The sequence below is a fragment of the Motacilla alba genome, chromosome 29 (assembly GCF_015832195.1).
Source record: "Motacilla alba alba isolate MOTALB_02 chromosome 29, Motacilla_alba_V1.0_pri, whole genome shotgun sequence".
In the NCBI taxonomy this organism is placed as follows: domain Eukaryota; kingdom Metazoa; phylum Chordata; class Aves; order Passeriformes; family Motacillidae; genus Motacilla; species Motacilla alba.
In genome coordinates this window covers 1,991,126-2,010,950 of record NC_052044.1, presented here as the reverse complement: position 1 = coordinate 2,010,950, position 19,825 = coordinate 1,991,126, and the positions used below count along the sequence as shown (strand labels likewise).

The following is a 19,825-nucleotide window of genomic DNA, read 5'->3' as shown; positions in this document are numbered from 1 at the left end:
TCTCCCAGCTGAGCAATGCCGTGATTCCTGCCCGGATTCATCGGCTGATGTGCCCCGAGCGCCCGAGCCGCAGCGATTCACGGCTCGAGGGCCGGCGGGAGCCGTTTGTCCGCTCGCCTTTTCCGAACGGAGCCGTTTGTCCCAGATTTGGGGCCGGGGGTGCCCGGGGGTGCCCGGGGGTGCCCGGGGGTGCCCGGCAGAGCGCGGGGCCGCTCCGGAGGACGGACGGGAAGCGGCTCCGATCCCGGTCCTGCCGGGCGGTGGAGGAGGAGGGGGGAAGGTTTGGAAGGAGCAGCTCAGGAAGGAAGAGCAGACCGGGAAAGGCGCTGGGAGAGCTCGGGCTCCACGGCGGGGCCGTGTTCCACAGCCCAGGGAAAACCCGGAGGGGAGGAAGAGCCGGGAGAGGGGACCCCCTGCCCTGCCCACACCAGAACCGAATCCCGAGCCCCCCGAGCCCCCCGAGCCGCGGGCAGCAGGAAAAGCCAATTCCTGCCGGCTCCGCGGAAAGGCTCCAGCAGCTCCAGGCAAGGAGCCCGGGGTGCATTTGGAGCCATTCCTCCCCTGCAGCTGCCCCAGCTAAAACTGCAGCGAGATTTAAACCCTGAAATGGCATTGTTGGCTCTGGCGACTCCAGGGACGCTGTGTCTCTGCCTTTCCCTTTAAAATGCTGCTCCGTGATTGATTCCGGGTCCTTCCTTGTGTGGGAAAAAAAAAAAAAAAAAGGAGGAATAACAATAATAATCAAGCTCTGGGCAGCGCTGGGTGAGGGATCCCCGGCCCAGCAGCCCCACGGAACACTGTGCAAAGCACCAAAATTGAGATTTTTTCCCTTTTTCCCTTGTTTGCTCAGATAATTTTTTTTTTTTTTTTTGGTAGGATGCTCCCCAAAGTTCCCTGCAATTTTACACAAAGAGCTGAGCGGGTTCTGGAGCCCACCCCATCCCACCGCGATCCTCCTTGGCCAGAAGGGCAGAGCGTTTAACTGGGAGTAGGTAAATAATTTCATTTACATTTCTATGGCTTCGCTTATCCCAAAGGGCTTCTCAGGCACAGCCCCCTCCTGGAATGCAGGTGTTCGGGCAGGGGGGAGGAAGCATCTGGCTCCGTACGTGAGGAGCCAAGGACGTCCGGGGCAAAATCCTCCACCCGCTCCGCATGCCGCGGCCCTTCTTCATCTTCCCCGTGAATTTCGGTGCAATCCCCCCGGGCAGAGCCGAGCGGCAGGGAGCGGAGCCGGGACAGGAGCGCGGGGCACGGGGCGATCCCGTGCCATTCCTCACCACCGAAGCCAGGGAATGCCCCGAGCTCTGGGCTTGGGGAAGGAGCAGATGGAGGAGTGGGGTTATGGAGCACCCGGGCGGGAGCAGCGCCGTGGTTTGCACACCTGGGCACACCCGGGCACAGCTGGGCACAGCTGGCCCCGCGGAGCGGATCCCCAAAACCCCGCGGGATGGGGTTTTTGTAGCCCCAAAACCTCATGGGATGGGTTTTTGTAGCCCCGGAACCCCGCAGGATGGGGTTTTGTAGCCCCGGAACCCCGCAGGATGGGGTTTTGTAGCCCCGGAACCCCGCGGGCACGCCGCGGCCCCCGAGCTCCGCACGGCGGAGCGTTCTGCAGCCCCGCTTTCCTCTCCATCCGAGCGCGGGTGATTAACAGCCGGGCGTTAATTAGCGCTGCCACGGGAGGCACGGGGAGCGGCCCCGCGGCGATCGCCGGGGCGAGCAGGGGTGGAGCCGCCGCGGGAGCGTCAGCGGCTCCGGAGCCGGCCCCGCATCCCCGGGGATGCGCTCGGGCTGTGAATCACGCCGCCAGCCCCGCGGCCCGGCAGCGCCACAGCCCCTCACGAGGGGTGACCTTGGGCCAGCGTCAGTCCCCGGCTGGCCGCAGGCAGCCCCGGAACGCGGGGAGGCTCCATCGTGCTCGGAGCCCACGCTCGGGGCCGCGCACGGAGCGAGCCCGGCAGCAAAGGCAGCCACGGCCCTTCCCCGAGGCAGCCACGGCCCCTTCCCCAAGGCAGCCACGGCCCTTCCCCAAGGCAGTTACAGCCCCTTCCCCAAGGCAGCCACGGCCCTTCCCCAAGGCAGTTACAGCCCCTTCCCCAAGGCAGCCACGGCCCTTCCCCAAGGCAGTTACAGCCCCTTCCCCAAGGCAGCCACGGCCCTTCCCCAAACGTCGGCTCCACGACCCCGAATCCTAACAAAATGCCGCAACCTAAAACAAACCCTAACCCAAATGTCAGCTCCGTACCCTAAAACAAACCCTAACCCAAACAAACCCTAACCCAAACAAACCCTAACCCAAATGTCTGCTCCAGGACCCTAAAACAAACCCTAACCCAAACAAGCCCTAACCCAAATGTCGCTCCATGACCCTAAAACAAATGCTAACCCAAATGCCAGGACCCCAAAAGAAGCCCTGAGCCAAAGGCGGGCTCCGAGGGGGGCGGCTGTGCCCGTGCTGGGCTGGGAGCTCGGCTGTGACTCAGCCTTGACCTTGGGACTCACCACAATCACTCGGAGGATGCCACGGCCCCATTCAGCTTTTTAAGGCCCTGGAATGGTGATTTCCTTCAATTCAGCGCAATATTGGGAATGTGCCCACCCATTCACGGAGTGCAGCCTCTGCTGATGGCTTTATCGCCTGGAAAAGGGGTTTTTGTGTGGATTTATCTCCTGGGGAAGCTGCAGCAGCAGCAGCAACTGCCTGGGAAGGGCAGCAGGTCAAACACAAAGAGAATTCGAGTCACTCAGAGGTTTGAGGTTTGGGGTTTGTCCCCTGCGACGGCGGCACGGAGGGAAAAGCTGCAGGGACCCACGGATCCAGGGGGGCCTGGGGTTAAAACAACCCAAAAACGGGCAGAGGGAATTCCTGAGGGGTGGCAGAGGCACGAAACAGGGGGCAAAGTGACCTCTGGGGATACTTTGGGAACGAGCTGCAGGAATGCCTGGGTGCCCAGGGGAGCTGTGGGTGTTCCACCCCTGAGGTGTCCCAGGCCAGGCCGGCCCAGTGCAATCCTGTCCCCTGTTCATGGAGCTCCCTGACCTTCCCTGGAGCTCCATTCCCCACCTTGCAGGTCCCTTCATCTTCCCCATCCCCAGCACCAAAGCACCAGGAATTTTCCATCCATGCCACCCTCGATCCCTGCATAAAAACCCATTTTTGTGCCTCTCCCTGCAGATTCTGGCCAACCTGCAGCTCCCTTCCCTGCTTCCCTGCCCCTCTTCCCCCATCCAGCCGCATTCCCGGCTCCTGCCTGCGCCCAGCCTCGGCACTGCGGTAATTAAAGCTTTTAAAAAAGGAGAGCAGCAGCAGCAGCAGCAAAAACCCGGCGTTTGCCTCTTTTTGCCTCTCGGAAGAGCCACCTGTTTTATCGGAACGGGGATTTATGGGCACATTAACGTGGAGCTGCTGCTCCCACCCTGATGAGGTTCTCAGTGACCCTCTTCTCCCCGGAGATTTATGGTTTCTCCCGGCACACTCCCTGACTCCAGTCACGACTGACTCCATCCCGCAGCTCCCAGATCCCTCTTTCTTCCCCCAAAATCGTCTGCAGTCGGTTTTCTGAAGCTGCTGGGTTTTCCCAGCCAGGCTCGGGTTTTTGTGGCAGAGGCTCCTTGCCTTTCTCCCATTTTCCCATTGGGGACTCGCACTGGGAGGTTTGAGCACAGACAGGATTGGGCTCGGGGAGCCGACACAATCCCGACATCATTCCAAGCAAAAGCTGGAGCCCCCCAGCTGCCCTTGGCTCCCAAATCACGTCCTGGCCGCCCCAAACCCTCCCACGAGCAGCCCCCGAGCAGACACAGCCCCGAGGTGCCCGGAGAACCTTTCCCAGCAGCTTCCCCCACATCCACGGTGAGGTGCTGGTGCAGCGATGTGGAAACACAAAGCCAAGGTCACCAAAACCCATCCTTGAGGAGTCTGAGCCGCTCCTCCTGCCCACGCTTGGGCTGCAGGCAGTAAAACCTCGCAGGGAGCAGAAGGCGTCGGAATTCTGCTCTGGAGCTCTGCAGAGGCCGGGGCTCTGCGGCAGCACCAGCCCGGCTCTGGCAGGGGCTCGACAGCAAAGCACGGCTGGAAGCGCCTGCCCCGGCCCCAGAGCCACGGGCTGGGCTGAACCCAGAGCCATGAGCTGGGCTGAACCCAGAGCCATGAGCTGGGCTAAACCCGAGACACGGGCTGGGCTGAACCCGAGACACGGGCTGGGCTGAACCCGAGACACGAGCTGGGCTCATCCCAGAGCCACGAGCTGGGCTGAACCCAGAGCCATGAGCTGGGCTGAACCCGAGACACGGGCTGGGCTGAACCCGAGACACGAGCTGGGCTCATCCCAGAGCCACGAGCTGGGGCTGAACCCGAAACATGAGCTGGGGCTGAACCTGAGACACGAGCTGGGCTGAACCCAGAGCCATGGCCGAGTCCTGGGCACTGCAGGGTACCAGGAAAGGCTCATTCCCGAATTCCCAGCACTGCAGGGCACCTGGAAAGGCTCGTTCCCGAATTCCTGGCACCCCGGGGCATCGGGAAAGGCTCATTCCCGAATTCCGGGCACCCCGGGGCACGGGGATCACCTCCGGGTGACTCCGCAGGTGCCAGGCGGCCGCAGCGGGGAAGGGCCGGAGCCGCACAACAAAAGGGAAGGGGAGGGAAAAGCCCTCAGGAGCCATCGCATCAGCGCAGCCACCACATCTGCGGCTCCCCCCGTGGCCGCCGGGCTGGGATCACCCGCCCGCTCCTCTGGGGCTTTATTCGCCTCACGAGGGGGTTCGGACACGGCTCTGCCCCCTCGCCTGCAGCCGGGGCGGCGCTCTGAGCTCCTGGCCATCGTCCCGGTGACCAGCAAGCGGCCCCGCAGACCCTCCCCGGGATTTTGTTTACAAACACCCCAAGGACAAACACCCCAAACCCTCCGCGGCTGCCCCAGGGGCGCTCCCGGTTCGCAGCTCCTTGTGCGCTGCCGCAAAGCCCCCCCAGCCCAGCCAGCCCAGCCCAGCCCCTCTCGCACAAATCTTTGCTGTCTGCATCTCTATTCCCTGCGGGAATTTTAGGACGTTAATGTTTTTACTGTTTTAATCCGGCATATTAAAAAAAAAAAATCGCTTGAGCCCAGCAGGAAGCCGCGGTATTAAGCAGGTGTTAAACTGGCGCTGGGGCTCCGGGATTCAGGCAGGACCGAGCGGCGGGATGAGCCCGAGCCGCGCTCAGCCAAAGCCAGCCCGAGCTCCGCTTTCGCGCCGCGCACCGGGACCGCGCCCGGCCAAAGGCAGCCCGGAGCCGGGGCAGCGCCGGCCCCGCTCGGCCCCGGGACTCGCGGGGACGCTGCAGCTCGGCCCGGGCTCTGCTCTCCAGGAAAACCCCAAATGTGGTTCTGTAACTCTGCCGAGCCCCTCCAGCCCCAGCCCTTTGTGCAGGAGGACGCAGAGCCAGCCTGAGCGCCCCCCCCGCTCCTCCAGCCCCCTTTATGGACCCCGAACCCCCTTTATGGACCCCGAACCCCCTTTATGGACCTTGAACCCCCTTTACCGACCCCGAACCCCCTTTATGGACCCTGAACCCCCTTTATGGACCTTGAACCCCCTTTACGAACCCCGGACCCCCTTTATGGACCCTGAACCCCCTTTATGGACCCCGAACCCCCTTTATGGACCCCGGACCCCCCTTATGAACCCTGAGCCCCTTTTACCGACCCCAAACCCGACCCCAAGAAAGGCTCTCACACACAGCAGCGAGAAACTGAGGGCGAAAACGTCAGCAAAAAAAATAACGTTAAGTAAAAAACACCCGCGTGAAAATCCCACACGTTTCTCCAGAAACACAGCAATCCAAGGCGCTTTTCACCCTGCTGCCGACAGTCCTGGCCCCTGGCGTCAGGACACGCTGCGTCCTGTTTGCCCGCGCTCCAGGGCTCCCAGTATCCCCAGTATCCCCAGTGCTCCCAGTATCCCCAGTGCTCCCAGTATTCCCAGTGCTCCCAGTGCCCCCAGTATCCCCAGTGCTCCCAGTATCCCCAGTGCTCCCAGTATTCCCAGTATCCCCAGTGCTCCCAGTATCCCCAGTGCTCCCAGTATTCCCAGTATCCCCAGTGCTCCCAGCCTCCCCAGCGCTGCCAGTGCCCCGCTGCCGGAGCCGCATGGATCCCGCGGCTGCCGCAGAGGGGCGGAGCGGCCTCCGCAGCCAACAAAGCATCCTTGGGAGAAAAAGGGCGGATTTCGGGCAGGGAGCGAGCGGGGGAGCGGCTCGGGAGCCACAGCCCGATTATCTGGCTGTTTGAATAAAAGCAGGGCACGGGGAAAGCTGCCAGTCCTCCTCGGCAGCGGGGAAGGGGCCGAACCCCGCACGGACCCCTCCTCCTGCAGAATGGGGTTTTTAAACCGTGAAGTGACAGCTTGGCTGGATTTTAGACAAGAAGTTTACAGAAAATCCTGCGAACTCAGGCAGCTTTTTGAGGGCTGGATAAATCCTTTTCCCTGCCAGCCCCGTCCCTGCTGCGGGGCTGATGCTGGGATATCCGCGATGCCGATAACGAGGTCTTTGTCAGAGCTGCTGCTCCGAGGAATAAGTGATTTGTTCTCACAGTAAAATAAAAAGGATTTACAGTTGTCTCAGAGCAGCAGGCAGGGAGCGAGCGAGGCTTCAAAACCAAACAGCCTTGACTTCAAAATGCAGGGTTTAACACCGGGAAATATCGCACTTGCCAGGAAAACACCCAGAGCTCGGGGGGAGGAAAAGCTCAGACCCCGAGGGTTTGGCAGCTCTGGCTTCGGGACCCCTCCCTCCCCGGCCAGGCAGCCCCCACGGCCCCGGCCCCGTTTCTGAGGGGTTTAGGGACAAACAGCACGCAGCATCTGCAGTTCCCGAGAGAAAGCCAGCCCAGGCCCAGCTCCGAGCCAGGCTCGGGCTCCAGCTTCGGTTCAGAGCCGCCTTCTGCTCCCCTCGAGCCCACGAGCACCAGAAATGCCCGAGCCTGGCTCAGCCCGGGGCTGGCTCAGCCCGAGCCTGGCTCAGCCCGAGCCTGGCTCAGCCCGGGGCTGGCTCAGCCCGAGCCTGGCTCAGCCCGGGGCTGGCTCAGCCCGGGGCTGGCTCAGCCCTGGCAGCACAATTTGCATTTCTGGGACAGAGCAGAGCTCCAGGTGAGGAGCTGGCTCAGCTCCCTCTGCCCAAAGCCGGAACTCCGTGGCTGTGAACGTCTCAAATCCAAACCAGAAGGAGCCACCCCCTGGGAGGGCACGGCCCAGCTCCTGTAGGGGATTTCTGCAGCCCTGATGGCGTTCCCAAGAGAAAGGAACCCTCCCTGATGGTGTTCCCAAGAGAAAGGAACCTTCCCTGATGGTGTTCCCCAGCACGGGGCCAGGATGAGCCGTGCACCCCTCGGGAAGGGAGCAGGGAGCAGCCTGAGCAGGGCTCTGCAGCAGAAATCCTTCCCTGCAAGGACACTGCGGCACCACCGAGCTTCCAGTCTCGTCCCGGCTCTTCCCGGCTCATTCCCAGCTTTTCCAGCCTCATCCCGGCTTTTCCCAGCTCATCCCCAGCTCATTCCCGGCTCGCTCCCAGCTCATCCCGCTGTGCCCAGGGGCCCGGCAGGGCTGGGAACACCGCGGGGTCACCAGCCCGGGATGATCAGCGCCGCTCGCTCTCCCCAGGACACGACCCGGGGCTGGTGCCCCGCAGAGCCTCGGGAAACTGTGGCTGGCCCCGGCTCCCGGCTGGAATGTGGGACCCTGCCCAGCCCCGTGTCCAGCCCGAATCCAGGACCCTGCCCAGCCCCGTGTCCAGCCCCGAGTGACAGACGAGGCCGTGCTCCCGCCACAGAACGCTTCCAAGAACTGCCAAGGAATCCCGGCCAGAGGAATGATAAAGATTTTAACTTACAGGAAATGCTGCTATTAAATAATATTTAAGTCTTAATTATATTTTAAACCAGCCATTTTAGAAAAAAAGAAGTTCTATTGCGGTGCTTTTGTAGTTAAAGGTCTGTCAACATTTCCATTTTAAACCTTCATTTCTAGGGGGTTTATAATTTGGCCATAAAAATTCATTCTAGGCTGGAACTTGGCAAACAGGGGCTCAGCCTAGGAGCAATATTTTTTATTATCCAATTTGGTTTAAATTGGTTTGGCCGTTTTTAAGTTATAGGAGTGTAAAAAATAAACGTTTACTGGTTTCAGATGCCTTCTCAAGCTTATTATTATTCAAAATTAGCCTTCCCCCTCCCCACCTCCAAAAATACCTTGGGCGAGAGGTGGGGGAGACGGCGGGGCCCTGCTGACAGCCCAGGAGTTACGGCCCAAATGAATCCAATTCCTCCTTTCCTGCCAGGAGCCCCAGAGCTCCCGGAGCCAGCCCCGCTGCCCCCCGCAGCCCTGCGGCAGCTGCCACCAGTGCAGGGCCTGCAGCTGCCACCAGTGCAGGGCCTGCAGCTGCCACCCCTGCAGCTCCTGCAGCTGCCACCAGTGCAGGGCCTGCAGCTCCTGCAGCTGCCACCCCTGCAGCTCCTGCAGCTCCCACCCCTGCAGTTCCTGCAGCTCCCACCCCTGCAGCTCCTGCAGCTCCCACCCCTGCAGCTCCTGCAGCTCCCACCCCTGCAGCTCCTGCAGCTCCCACCCCTGCAGCTCCTGCAGCAGCTCCCACCAGTGCAGCTCCTGCAGCAGCTCCCACCAGTGCAGCTCCTGCAGCTGCTGCCACAGGAGCTGCTCCCAGGCCAGGATCAGGCTGGTACTGGGGGAACTGGTGCCTTGCTGGCCGTGGGATGAAACTGGACTGGAAACCCCACACTGGCAACCCTACACTGGAAACCCCAAACTGGAAATGCCAAACTGGAAACCCCAAACTGGAAACGCCAAACTGGGAATCCCAAACTGGGAATCCCAAACTGGAAACCCCATACTGGACACCCCACACTGGGAACCCCACACGGGACACCCCACACGGGACCCCCCACACGGGACACCCCACACAGGACTCCCCGGAGCAGCCGAGGCCAGGGGCACGGTGCCACCCCACAGCAGTGCCAGGGCGAGCAGCTCTGTGCCGCCCGGCAGGGGAAAGGCCGCCCCCCCTCTGCAGACCCCACAAAGGGAACAACGCCCCTGGCTGGGCCGGCCGGCCCCAGAGCCCAGCTCGGCCAATGGCAGCAGCAGCCCGGGCCTCATCCATTACCGGGCAATAGAGATTTAAGGGATAATGGCCATGGCAGCAGAGTATACAAAGCAATAAACTGCTTCTGAGGTTGGTTAAATGCCAAGTGATGCTGAGGCTCGACGCCATAAACATTATTTCTATTATATGACAAGATAAGAGGATACAATAAACCAGCAAGAAGAGAGAGGGGAAAAAAAATCATTTTCTGGCCTCGTGAAAAGTTCTGGGCTCGGCGTTTCTGGACGCCGCACAAAGCAGCACCTCTGAGCAAGGGTTTAGGGGAATAAATTGGTAAATTAAGGGGGGGTTTAAAAAGCAAACGATTGTCTGAGGAAATGGCCTGGATAACTGGAGCTCTGGAAGGAGGGCTGGAGGGATGATTTGTGTGCCCTGTAAAGGGAAACGCTGCGGAGGGCAGGGCTGAGGAAGCCGTGCTCCCTGCTCAGTATATTCAGTATATTCAATACATTCAATATATTCGATACATTCAGTATATCCAGTATATTCAGTATATCCAGTATATTCAGTGTATTCAGTGTATTCAGTGTATTCAGTGTATTCAGTGTATTCAGTATATTCAATACTGCAGCCCTGGTGCTGCCCTGGGCAGCAGGAGTGGCCAAACAGGGTCATTAACAGGGAAATTCCTCCCCGAGGATGCCCAGGAGAGCCTGGAGCACCCCAGGGTGGCTCTGCTGGTCCCTGGGGGGCTTTGGGGCCGTTTTCCCAGGGGGGAGACGGAGCCAGACGTGGGGAAACCTCCCGGAGACCCCTGAGGCAGCCAGGAACCCCCCCAGCTCCAGAGCTGTGCTCTGGGTGCCTTAATGAGCCAGCCGAAGGTTTAATTTCCTAATTAATGAGGTGGAGCTGTCCCACTGCACAGAGCTTGGGAACAGCTCCCAGTTCCAACAGCAGTGCCCAAATTCACCCTAACCTCAAGGTTTCATTCCCAATCCCCCCAAACCTGAAGGTTTCATTCCCAAATGAACGAGGTGCCCCCTGCCCAAAGCTGGGCAACACCCCAGTCCGAGCTCTCAGCCCCCAGAGTGGCTGGAACTGAGAGCTCTGGGGTGATCAGCAGCACCCAGCACCCGGAACTGAGAGCTTTGGGTGATCAGCAGCACCCAGCACCCAGAATTGAGAGCTCTGGGGAGATCAGCAGCACCCAGAATTGAGAGCTTTGGGGTGATCAGCAGCACCCAGCACTGAGAGCTTTGGGGTGATCAGCAGCACCCAGCACCCAGAGCTTTGGGGTGATCAGCAGCACCCAGCACCCAGAGCTTTGGGGTGATCAGCAGCACCAAGCACTGAGAGCTTTGGGGTGATCAGCAGCACCCAGAATTGAGAGCTTTGGGGTGATCAGCAGCACCCAGAATTGAGAGCTTTGGGGTGATCAGCAGCACCCAGAATTCAGAGCTTTGGGGTGATCAGCAGCACCCAGCACTGAGAGCTTTGGGGGTGACAGCACCCGCTGGATTTCTCCAGGCAATCCTGGCTCCAGGCTCCCCCTGTGCCTCCCAGGGCCATTCTGGGGGCAGGGGCTGCTCCAGCTCCCCCTGCCCTCCCCGGGGCAGGAACAGCCCCGTTCCCAGCTCAGGGAGTGGGGAATTCTCCACCTGTCCCTGCGGGGAGGCTCCGGACACCCGACCTGGGCTGGGATCTGCAGCTTGCTGCGAGGCAGCTGGACACAGAGCTGGGAGGATCCCAAAATAACACCCCCGGCAGCCCTGGCAACCCCAAACATGTTTACAGCCCGCTGCACCCCCGGCACACGCAGCCGGGCTGCTCGCCTATTTCGGGTGCCCTCCTCGCTGCCCTCAGCAGCTCTTCCTGCATGGAAACAGGGAAAGGAGGGGAAAAGGAGGAGATAAATGAGGAAATAAGGAGGAAAAAGGAGGGAAAAGGAGGGAAAAGGGGTTTAGGGCATAAAAGATGGGGCTGGTGTCAGCTACAGAGGGATGGAAGCAGTTGCTGAGGCAAATCACAGTGACCCCAGGACATTCCCCTATCCCATCCCTGCTGGCCCTGCCCTGGATCCCCCATTCCATCCCACGCCATGCCAGCCCCAGATCCCCATGCCATGCCAGCCCCGGATCCCCATCCCATGCCAGCCCTGGATCCCCACGCCATGCCAACCCTGGATCCCCATCCCATGCCAGCCCTGGATGCCCAGGCCAGCCCCGGATCCCCATCCCAAGCCAGCCCTGGATCCCCATCCCATGCCAGCCCTGGATCCCCACGCCAGCCCTGGATGCCCACGCCAGCCCCGGATCCCCATCCCATGCCAGCCCTGCCCTGCTCTGAAGGACGTTCTGGGAAAAGCAGGCGCGAGGTCAGGCTGGATCCCCATGAATCACCCCGCTCGGAATTACCAGGATTCCAGCATTTCCATATTAACATGAGGAATTGTCGGAATTACCCATAAGCAGCAGGCTGGAACAGCCAGAGGAGGAAGCAGCCACCTTTATATGTCATTTGTGGGAGATTGTGGGAGATTAAATTTAAATACATTGTTGTTTGCCTTAATTGCTTGTTTGAAGCCGATTTTAGGGCTGTGTGATTGAAGGGCTCACACCATTAAGTGCTCAAACACAGCTAATACATTTTATAAATGGCCTGCACAATTTCACAGGCAAAGAAGTTTCAGATAAAAAGCAGCCTCCCAAAAAAAAAAGAAAAGAAAAAAAAAGAAAAGAAAAAAAAAAGAAAAGGCAAAAGGAGGAAGTTCACCTGCAAGGGGGGAGGGAAGGATCTGGGTGAGGGTCGTGCCACAATGACCAGAAAGCTGGGACACCCTAAATATGTGTTTTTAAACCAGCAGGAGTTCCATGATCCCCCAGTGTCCAGCAGATCCCACTAAACCAGCCCCAGCAGCAATTCCATCATCCCCCAGTTCCTCCCAGTACCAAGTGCCAGGGAGCCCCCGAGCTCAGCTTTGGGACGTTCTCCCTGGAAACAGGAGGAAAAGGGGATGGGAGCAGCGTTCTCCCTGGAAACGGGAGGAAAAGGGGATGGGGAGGTGAGGCCGCAGGAGGATGAGCCTCCCCCACCTCTCTGATCCCAGGAAGCTCCGCAGCAGCTCCAGGGAGGAGGAATTCCCTCGGGGCACGGGAAGAAGCCCATCCCAAAATAGCATTTTGGGGACCATCTCCCGTCACCTGTCACATTCCCAGCTGCTCCAGAGGAGGAACTCGGAGCCTCCTGGCCCTGGAGGGCCGTGGGTTTATCCCCTGGGAGCAGAGCGGGGGCACAGCCCAGGGCAGGCCGTGGCACAGGAGTCAGCCCCGGCCCGGGCGGGTTCTGCTGGCAGCTCCCAGCCAGGGTCTGCACCCCGCAGATCCCGGGGGCTGCTCTTCCCCCAGGATCCCCCGGAAAAGCAGCTCAGAGCGCTCTGCTTTGGGGACAGACCCGCCACAGTCCCGTTAAACCAAAATCCCATTCAACCCCAATGCCAAAGCAGCTAAAATCCCATTACACCCCAAAGCCAAAGCAGCCAAAATCCCATGAGACCAAACCCCAAGCCCAAAGCCAAAGCAGCCAAAATCCCATTAAACCAAACCCCAAACCCCAAAGCCAAAGCAGCCCAAGCCCCCCGAGCAGCCCCAGCCGGCGCAGGCCGTACCTGTCCGCAGCCCGGGGCGCTGCACACGAAGGGCCTGTCGTCACCCATCCTGCAGCAGCCTGGGGAGCAGAGAAGGGAGAGAAATCCTTAAACAGCCCCCAAACTCCCCAGAGCACCCGCGGGAGCTGCCCCTCTGCTGCGGTGGAATCATCCCAGCCCAGGTTTAGGATTTGGGAGGGACTGGGGGGTTTTTACAGCTGCAAGGGAACCTGGAAAGGTGGGGGAGCTTCCGTGGCTCCAGCGTCACCCAGAGGTGTCACCTCCTGCAGCTCGGTGTCACCTCCTGGGGTGGGGACAATGCGCAGCCCTGCAGAGGGGCAGCAGCACAACGCCCCCAGCACGGCCCTGCTTGTCCCCCCTCGGTGTTTTGGGGCTCAGGGAATGTCCTGGGACCCCCGGGGATCCTCAGAGCCAGCCCTGGACCAGCCCAGGAATCCCCCCCACACAAACAAATCAGCAGGGACAGTGGCAATCCACAGAAAACAAAGTGCGAGCGAGCAGCCATCCAATAAATCCACGGCCTCTCTCTGCACCGGTTATATTTTCAATGGGAGAGAACTAAAATTTGTCATTTAATTAATTAAGGGATTATAGGAGTGGTGCTCCGTTTTACAAGGCAATAATCGGGCTCCCCAGTGGGTAAACTACAAGGCTGATGGCAGGGGCAGTTTATCACGGATTACAGCCAAGGATAACAAAACACTCACTCCTATTATGCTACAAGTGAAGCTGTTCTCATTAATAAAAAATAAGAGTAAATAAAGTAAAACCCTCCCCCCCAGTCTCAAACTGGAGAAGCAACGGCCGCCTCGTCCCCGCACTGATACTGTCACAGCAGCATTTCACGAATGTGATAAAGCAAGTGCTGTCCCCTCGGGGGGCTGCTCCGGGGGGCTCCCGGCGCCTCCTGCTCCGAGCGGGGCTGGAATGCCGGGGAGAAGGGCTCACACTGCAGCCCCCAGGGTTGGTATTTTTAGGAGCTGTGTGAGAAAGAGCTCCAAGAATGTGGCAGGGAGAGCAGCAGGAGCTTCTGCTCCCTGGGAGAGGAATCAATGAGCTGCTGAAATGAACAGAACCGGTGATTTTCTGCCGCAGGAGGCGAATCCTCCCCCCAGCCACGGCAGCGAGGCCCAGAGGCTGATGAGAGGAGCCGTGATCCCACAGAGCATGAGGCTGGGGCTGCGTTTGGGGCTGGATTTATGGAGCCAAACTCCGGGGGCTGTGCAAACAGCAATGGGGATAAATGTCCCTGTCACTGACAGGAATGGGGATAGATGTCCCTGTCACCGACAGGAATGGGGATAGATGTCCCTGTCACCAGCGGCACGGGCTGGCAGCCAAAGCCCTGCCCAGCCCAGGGGGAACAAAGGCACCCAAACAGCAGGAACGGCCCCAGAAATCCCAAAAGCGACACAGGAGGTGGCAGAGCAGGGGACAGCAGCAAGGACAAATGCCACCCAGGCCCTGAGGTGACACCGGAACTCTGGATGGATCCAGCCACTCCTGGCTGTGTCAGGAGAATCCCCCCGTTCCCAAAGCAGGATCCAGCTGTTCCCCTCATTCCCAAAGCAGGCTCCAGCTGCCCCAGGAGGATCCCCCTGTTCCCAAAGCAGGATCCAGCTGATCCCCCCATTCCCAAAGCAGGCTCCAGGCGCTCTGGGCTGCGCAGCGCGCGGGATGCGCACGCGTGTGCTCAGATTTATGTCACGTTTAGCCGGGATAAATTCCCTCCATAAATCCTGTCCGGAGGAAGAGGCCGAGGCAGGAGCTGATTGGGTGCTGGCAGCAGCCCCGGGCTGGCATGTCACTGCCGGGATGGGCTTGGCATGCTTTGGGAAGGGGGAAAGGCACACGCAGATGGCTCTGGGGGAGCTCCAGGGGGATTTTCACCCGAGCCAGGCCGGGCTGGGATCCCTGCCCTGCTGACCCACACGGATCACCTGGGCTGGCTGGAAATGCCACCTCCCCAAAGCCCCCGGGCTCCGCTCTCCCTCCAAGGTGCTCCCCACGCCCCTGGGCCCTGCACGGGAGCGGGGTGCGTGGGTGGGGACAGCCCGGTGGCACAGGGTCACACCCAGAGCTGGGCTGGCCTTGGCTCTGTCGCCACAGCCATCCCACCCGGCCTGCCCTCACTCGTCCTGGGATGGGGAAGCTGCTCCAGCTGTGTTGGAGAAGGAGCTGAGGCTGGGAGCCAGGATTTGGCAATCTGAGTCTCTTCTGGCTTGCCAAAGTCAGGAGCAGCTGGCCCCTCGTCCCTGGGGTGTCCCACGCCGCCGTGGCCAGCTGCTCCCTCACTGCAAACCACTTGGGTTTCTGCAGCACCTCAAATCCCCAGGGAAACACCACAAAACAACAAAAATCACCTTTCCTTAAACCTCAGCGTGAAGGCGGAAGGAACTCCCTGGACCTCAGCCCTGCTGAATGCTGGGCACAGAGCTGGGAAATGCTCTAAAAATAAGGTTCTATTGTTGTCCTGGCACGTGACTGCGCTGCAGGAATGCTGGTGCCCACACTCGCATCTGGGCACTGCAGGGTGGGCAGGAATGCACTGGGAACTGTACTGGAACTGTACTGGAAGTGCACTGGGAATTGCACTGGGAATACTGCAGGCCCCGAAAAACACTCGTGGGGATGCAGACACTGCTCTGTGCCAGCAGGGATCCCTCTCCAGGACATTTTAGGATATTTTTACAGCAGGATTTCACAAAGCTGTGATAAAGCAAATGCTTTATCCTGGAGATTCCTCTCCAGAACAGATCCCTTTCCAGGACAGATCCTTTCAATAACAGATCCCACTCCAGCAGGGATCCCTTTTCCAGCTGGGATCACTCTCTCCCCTACCAGCACCACCACAATTCTGGGTTATGCCCGTAAACCATGAGGACAAACTTCACATTAATGTGACCACAAAATTAAAGCTGAGGGCCGCACCAACCACGAAGCAAAACCAGCAGGGCTGCGAGAGCCACCTCCTAAAAATAGGCTCGGCCTGAAGAGGCACAAAACCCGTCTGCTGGCACAGGCTGGGCCAGGGGGAGCTGCAGGAGAGCGGGGCTATGCCCAGGGAAGGGGCAGGGGGCAGGCAGGGCTCCCCTGGCTCCCTCAGCCCACCCTCAGGAGCTCCCGCCTGGGCTGAGCCCGTGCCCTGAGCTGGTGTGGAGAGCAGGAGAGCAGCGATGGAGGGGGACAGAACGAGCTGGCACAAAGGCTGCGTGCTTTTTGGGGCAGTTTGGGCATAAAACCCCATTATGGGGTTGATTCTCAGAGCCCAGCGAGTGCCAGCCCAGCTCCGAGGGGTTAATTCTGAGCCCAGCTCCGTGGGGTTAACTCTGAGCCCAGCGAGTGCCAGCCCAGCTCCGAGGGGTTAATTCTGAGCCCAGCTCCGTGGGGTTAACTCTGAGCCCAGCGAGTGCCAGCCCAGCTCCGTGGGGTTAACTCCTGGCCAGGCCAGCCCAGCTCCTCTGGGCGGCCCTGCCAGCCCGGGAGCCGTGCCAGGAGCACAAACAAACCCATTCAAACACAAACGGCGCTCCAGGCACCGGCCCAGCCCCGAGCACGGGCAGGGGGAGAGCAGGGAGAGCCACAATAAACGAGATCATTATGGATGGCTGGAGCAGCCTCTGGCTTCCAGGAGAACACACAAACCCCCAGTGCCAGCCCCGAATCGCTCTGGGGGAGCAGCAGGGAGGGGAGGCAGCCTGACTGCCATTTCCAGCCCGGGAGAAGGAAGCTGTGCCCCTGGGCTGTCCCCCAGGCTGTGCCCCCCAGGATGTCCCCAGGATGTCCCCAGGCTGTGCCCCTGAGCTGTCCCCCAGGCTGTGCCCCAAGACTGTCCCCAGGCTGTGCCCCCCAGGATGTCCCCAGGCTGTGCCCCTGAGCTGTCCCCCAGGCTGTGCCCCAAGACTGTCCCCCAGGCTGTGCCCCCCAGGCTGTCCCCAGGCTGTCCAGAACCTCCGAGGTTTCCCCTGAAAACTCGAGGAAGGAAGCAGAGTGCTCCGAGGCCGGCCAGAAAAGGCTCCCGTGGTTTTCCTGAGGGCAGTCGTGGCCAGCCCTGAGCTTCCCGAGCCTCGGACGGGCTGGGGTCAGCAGGGCCACCCTGAGAGGGCAGGGACACAGCCCCGTCCTGGCCAGGGCTCGCTGTGCCCTCCGGGTGCCAGCCTGGGGGTGACTGTGAGCGCCGTGATCCCCCTCACGCGAGGGAACAACCAACAGCTCGAGCTGTTCCTTCAAAAACCAAGGGAAAAGCGGGAGTGGGGTCCCACCTGCTTTGTGGAGCCAGGCTGGCACCTCATCCCTGCTGCCGTGGGACCTCGGGGTGAGCCGGAGCTGTTGGCACCGGGCTGGGGCTGCTCCCAGGGCTGCTCCAGCCCCCCAGAACGATCTGCACACACCGGGCTGGGGCTGCTCCCAGGGCTGCTCCGGCCCCCCAGAACGATTTGTACACACTGAGCTGCTCCAGGGACTGCTCCAGCCCCCCAGAACGACCTGCACACCCCGGGCTGGGGCTGCTCCAGGGGCTGCTCCTGTCCCCCAGAGCTGTCTGGAGCTGCCCACACCGGGCTGGGGCTGCTCCCAGCGCTGCTCCTGCCCCTCGGGGTGCCCGGAGCTCTCCCCGCCCGGATCCACCCATGGAAATTGCGAAAGACTTTCAGTTTTACAGGGAGAGGCCCCCCCCGGGCGGCTCTTGGGCCCAAACTCCGACTTTCAAGTTATTTTGGGGTGTGAGGGAAGGAGGGAGAGTGTTTGCTTTGCAACCAAAAAGCTGCGAGAGCTTAAAATTGTCGTGTAGGAAAGGAGGCCAAGAGCCCGGGCTATAAAACCTGCTCTGGAGGCACAACACCCTCACGCTCCGTGGGCTTGACAAAGCAAAGCAAACCCAACTGTATAAACTGGAATATTGGCAGGGAATTCGCTGGAAACAAATCCCCCCCAGCCACAGGGTGTTTAACCAGAAGCCTCAGCCAAGTCCCAGCAGCTCCCTCGGGCTGCACCTTTCTGGGTGTTCGGGCTCCGAGAGGATCCCCAAAAAGCCAAAACCTCATCGCCCCAGGGTGCCAGAGATGTGCAAAGCCTCATTTCTTGCTGGGAAGCGCCCTAGAGCAGCCTTGGGGTGCCCCATTCCTGTCAGGGGCTCTCACCTGGCCCTCAGGTGAGCCCACCGTGGGTCCCGGGGCTCTCCAGGAGCAGAGGGGCTGCAGAGCAACCCCAGGAGCTCTGGGAAGGGACAGGGGCACTGTCACCGTCCTGTCACCGCAAAGCACAGCCAGACACTGACCCCGGCCTCAGCCAGAGCGCCTGGACAGGGATTCGGGAGCGTCTGGGCCCTGCTGGTGGCAGCTGGTGGCTCTGGGACCTTCGGAGCCGCAGGGAAGTCCCTGAGGCCGGAGCAGACTCCAGGAGCTCCGAGTGGTCCCTGGGAGCTCTGAGCATCCCCGAGGAGCTCGTGGCAGCCTCCAGAGCTCCGAGCCACCTCCAGGAGCTCCTGGAGCCACCAGACCTGGAGCTCAGGCTGCCCCCAGGGCATGACCTGTGCCTGACCCCGGCACAAAGCACGGCCCCGCAGCCCAAATTGCTCCAGGAAAACCTTTCCTCCCCGAGCAGCGATTTCCCAGGCAGGATCCGGGGTGGCCTCGGCGCCGGGGCGATCCATCTCGGCACTGCCGAGATCTACGGCAGCGCAGGGAAATAATTCAGCTTTACGGGAGGAAGGGAAGGCCTCGAGAGCCGCTGCTCCTCACCCGGCCCGGTAATTACACCAAAGCCGCGGCGGCCTCGCAGAGCGCAGTATTTTACCTCGGAAATGCCTGAGTGACCCAGAAACTGGAGTCCCATTTCCTGAAATTATTTCACCACTTCAGAGCCCTTGTTTCAATGAAAGCTGCTGCAAACGAGGCATGAGAGCCCCGAGCTGAGCTGGAACATATTTTCCCTGCCGACGTGTGTGGATGGTGTGAAGGGAAGAGCAAAGTCAGGGCTGCGAGGAGCGGGAGAGCCTGGGGTGAGAACGAGCACCTCGATAAAAACCCTGCCCACGAACCCAAATAACGGAGCCCCCACAGTGACATACAAACGTTCTGTCCCGCCTGTTATTATCCCATCCCACCCGGGCGCTTCCCTTTATTCAGCTTTCGGAGGCTTTTAGGGTGCCACTGATGCATGAGCCCTAAAAATCCGAGGGGATGGAGAAATGCTCCAGGCAAAAGGGTTTGCAGAAGAGGTCTGCAGAAAGGCCAGGTGCTGCAGCCATGGCTCGAGCTGTGCTCTGGCGGGCAGCAAAGCCCCCATTCCCCCACAGGAGTTCTCAGAACCCCAAGTGGAGCTTTATGGGATGGAGCACCAGCACCCTAAAGAGGTCCTGGCAGGTTTTGGGAACTGGGAGATGCCAAAAAAACAGGGAAAACAAAGGAAAGGTGAGGGACAAGCCCAGGGAAGGGGAGCATCCCTTGGGAATTCCTCAGCACCTTCAACCTTTCCTCCCTGGCTGCAGCACAGCTCGGCGCTGAAGGAGGGGGGAAGAGCAGTTTGGGAAATCTGGCCTCGATTCCTAATGCCAGGAATGAGAATAGAAAAAAAGCAGAAGAGAAAAAAAGAAGGGGAAAAAAAAGAAGGGAAAGAAAAAGAAGGCCTGAAGAAAGTCGGAGGATAAATAAATCCAAACAGAGGCGCAGCAGCATCACGTGGGACGCGGCAGAAAACGAGTCCAAAGCCAAAGGCAAGGCAGAGCTCCTTCCCTGGCACACGGAACCACGCCGTGGGCACGGGGCCTGGCCCGGGGAGCCCCAGCCTGGAGCAGCCCCAGCCCAGAGCAGCCTCAGAGCAGCCCTGTCCCAGAGCAGCCCCAGCCCTTCAGCCCCAGCCCTTCCAGTCCCGGCTGCCTCGCCCGGGATGCTGCCAGCAGCTCCCAGGGTTACTCTCCAGGCCGTTCCCCTCCTCAGGAGGGGCACTAAAGCTCAGCTGGACCCCACCCCGCTGGGGCTTCCTCTCTCCAAGTTCCCCATTTCCCAATGCCAGGGGGATTCCCATCCCAAACTCCCCTGGGTTCCACCCTCCGGCCCGGCTCAAGG

The 19,825-nt window shown here is 60.4% G+C and overlaps 1 protein-coding gene across 4 annotated transcripts in view; it reads right to left on the bottom strand.

The window, feature by feature from the left end:
• The window catches only part of LOC119712757 (cyclic AMP-dependent transcription factor ATF-7), a 49,509-nt gene that overhangs the window by 16,296 nt on the left and 13,388 nt on the right, over positions 1-19,825 (bottom strand). The window contains exon 1 of one of the 4 annotated variants that reach the window (XM_038164372.1): positions 12,762-12,889. The exons of the other annotated variants lie outside the window; for them this stretch is intronic. Within the exon in view, the coding sequence (XP_038020300.1) occupies positions 12,762-12,809 (48 nt within the window). The 5' untranslated portion in view covers positions 12,810-12,889. Of the gene's footprint in view, positions 1-12,761; positions 12,890-19,825 lie in introns of those variants that run through there. 4 annotated transcript variants of the gene reach the window in all.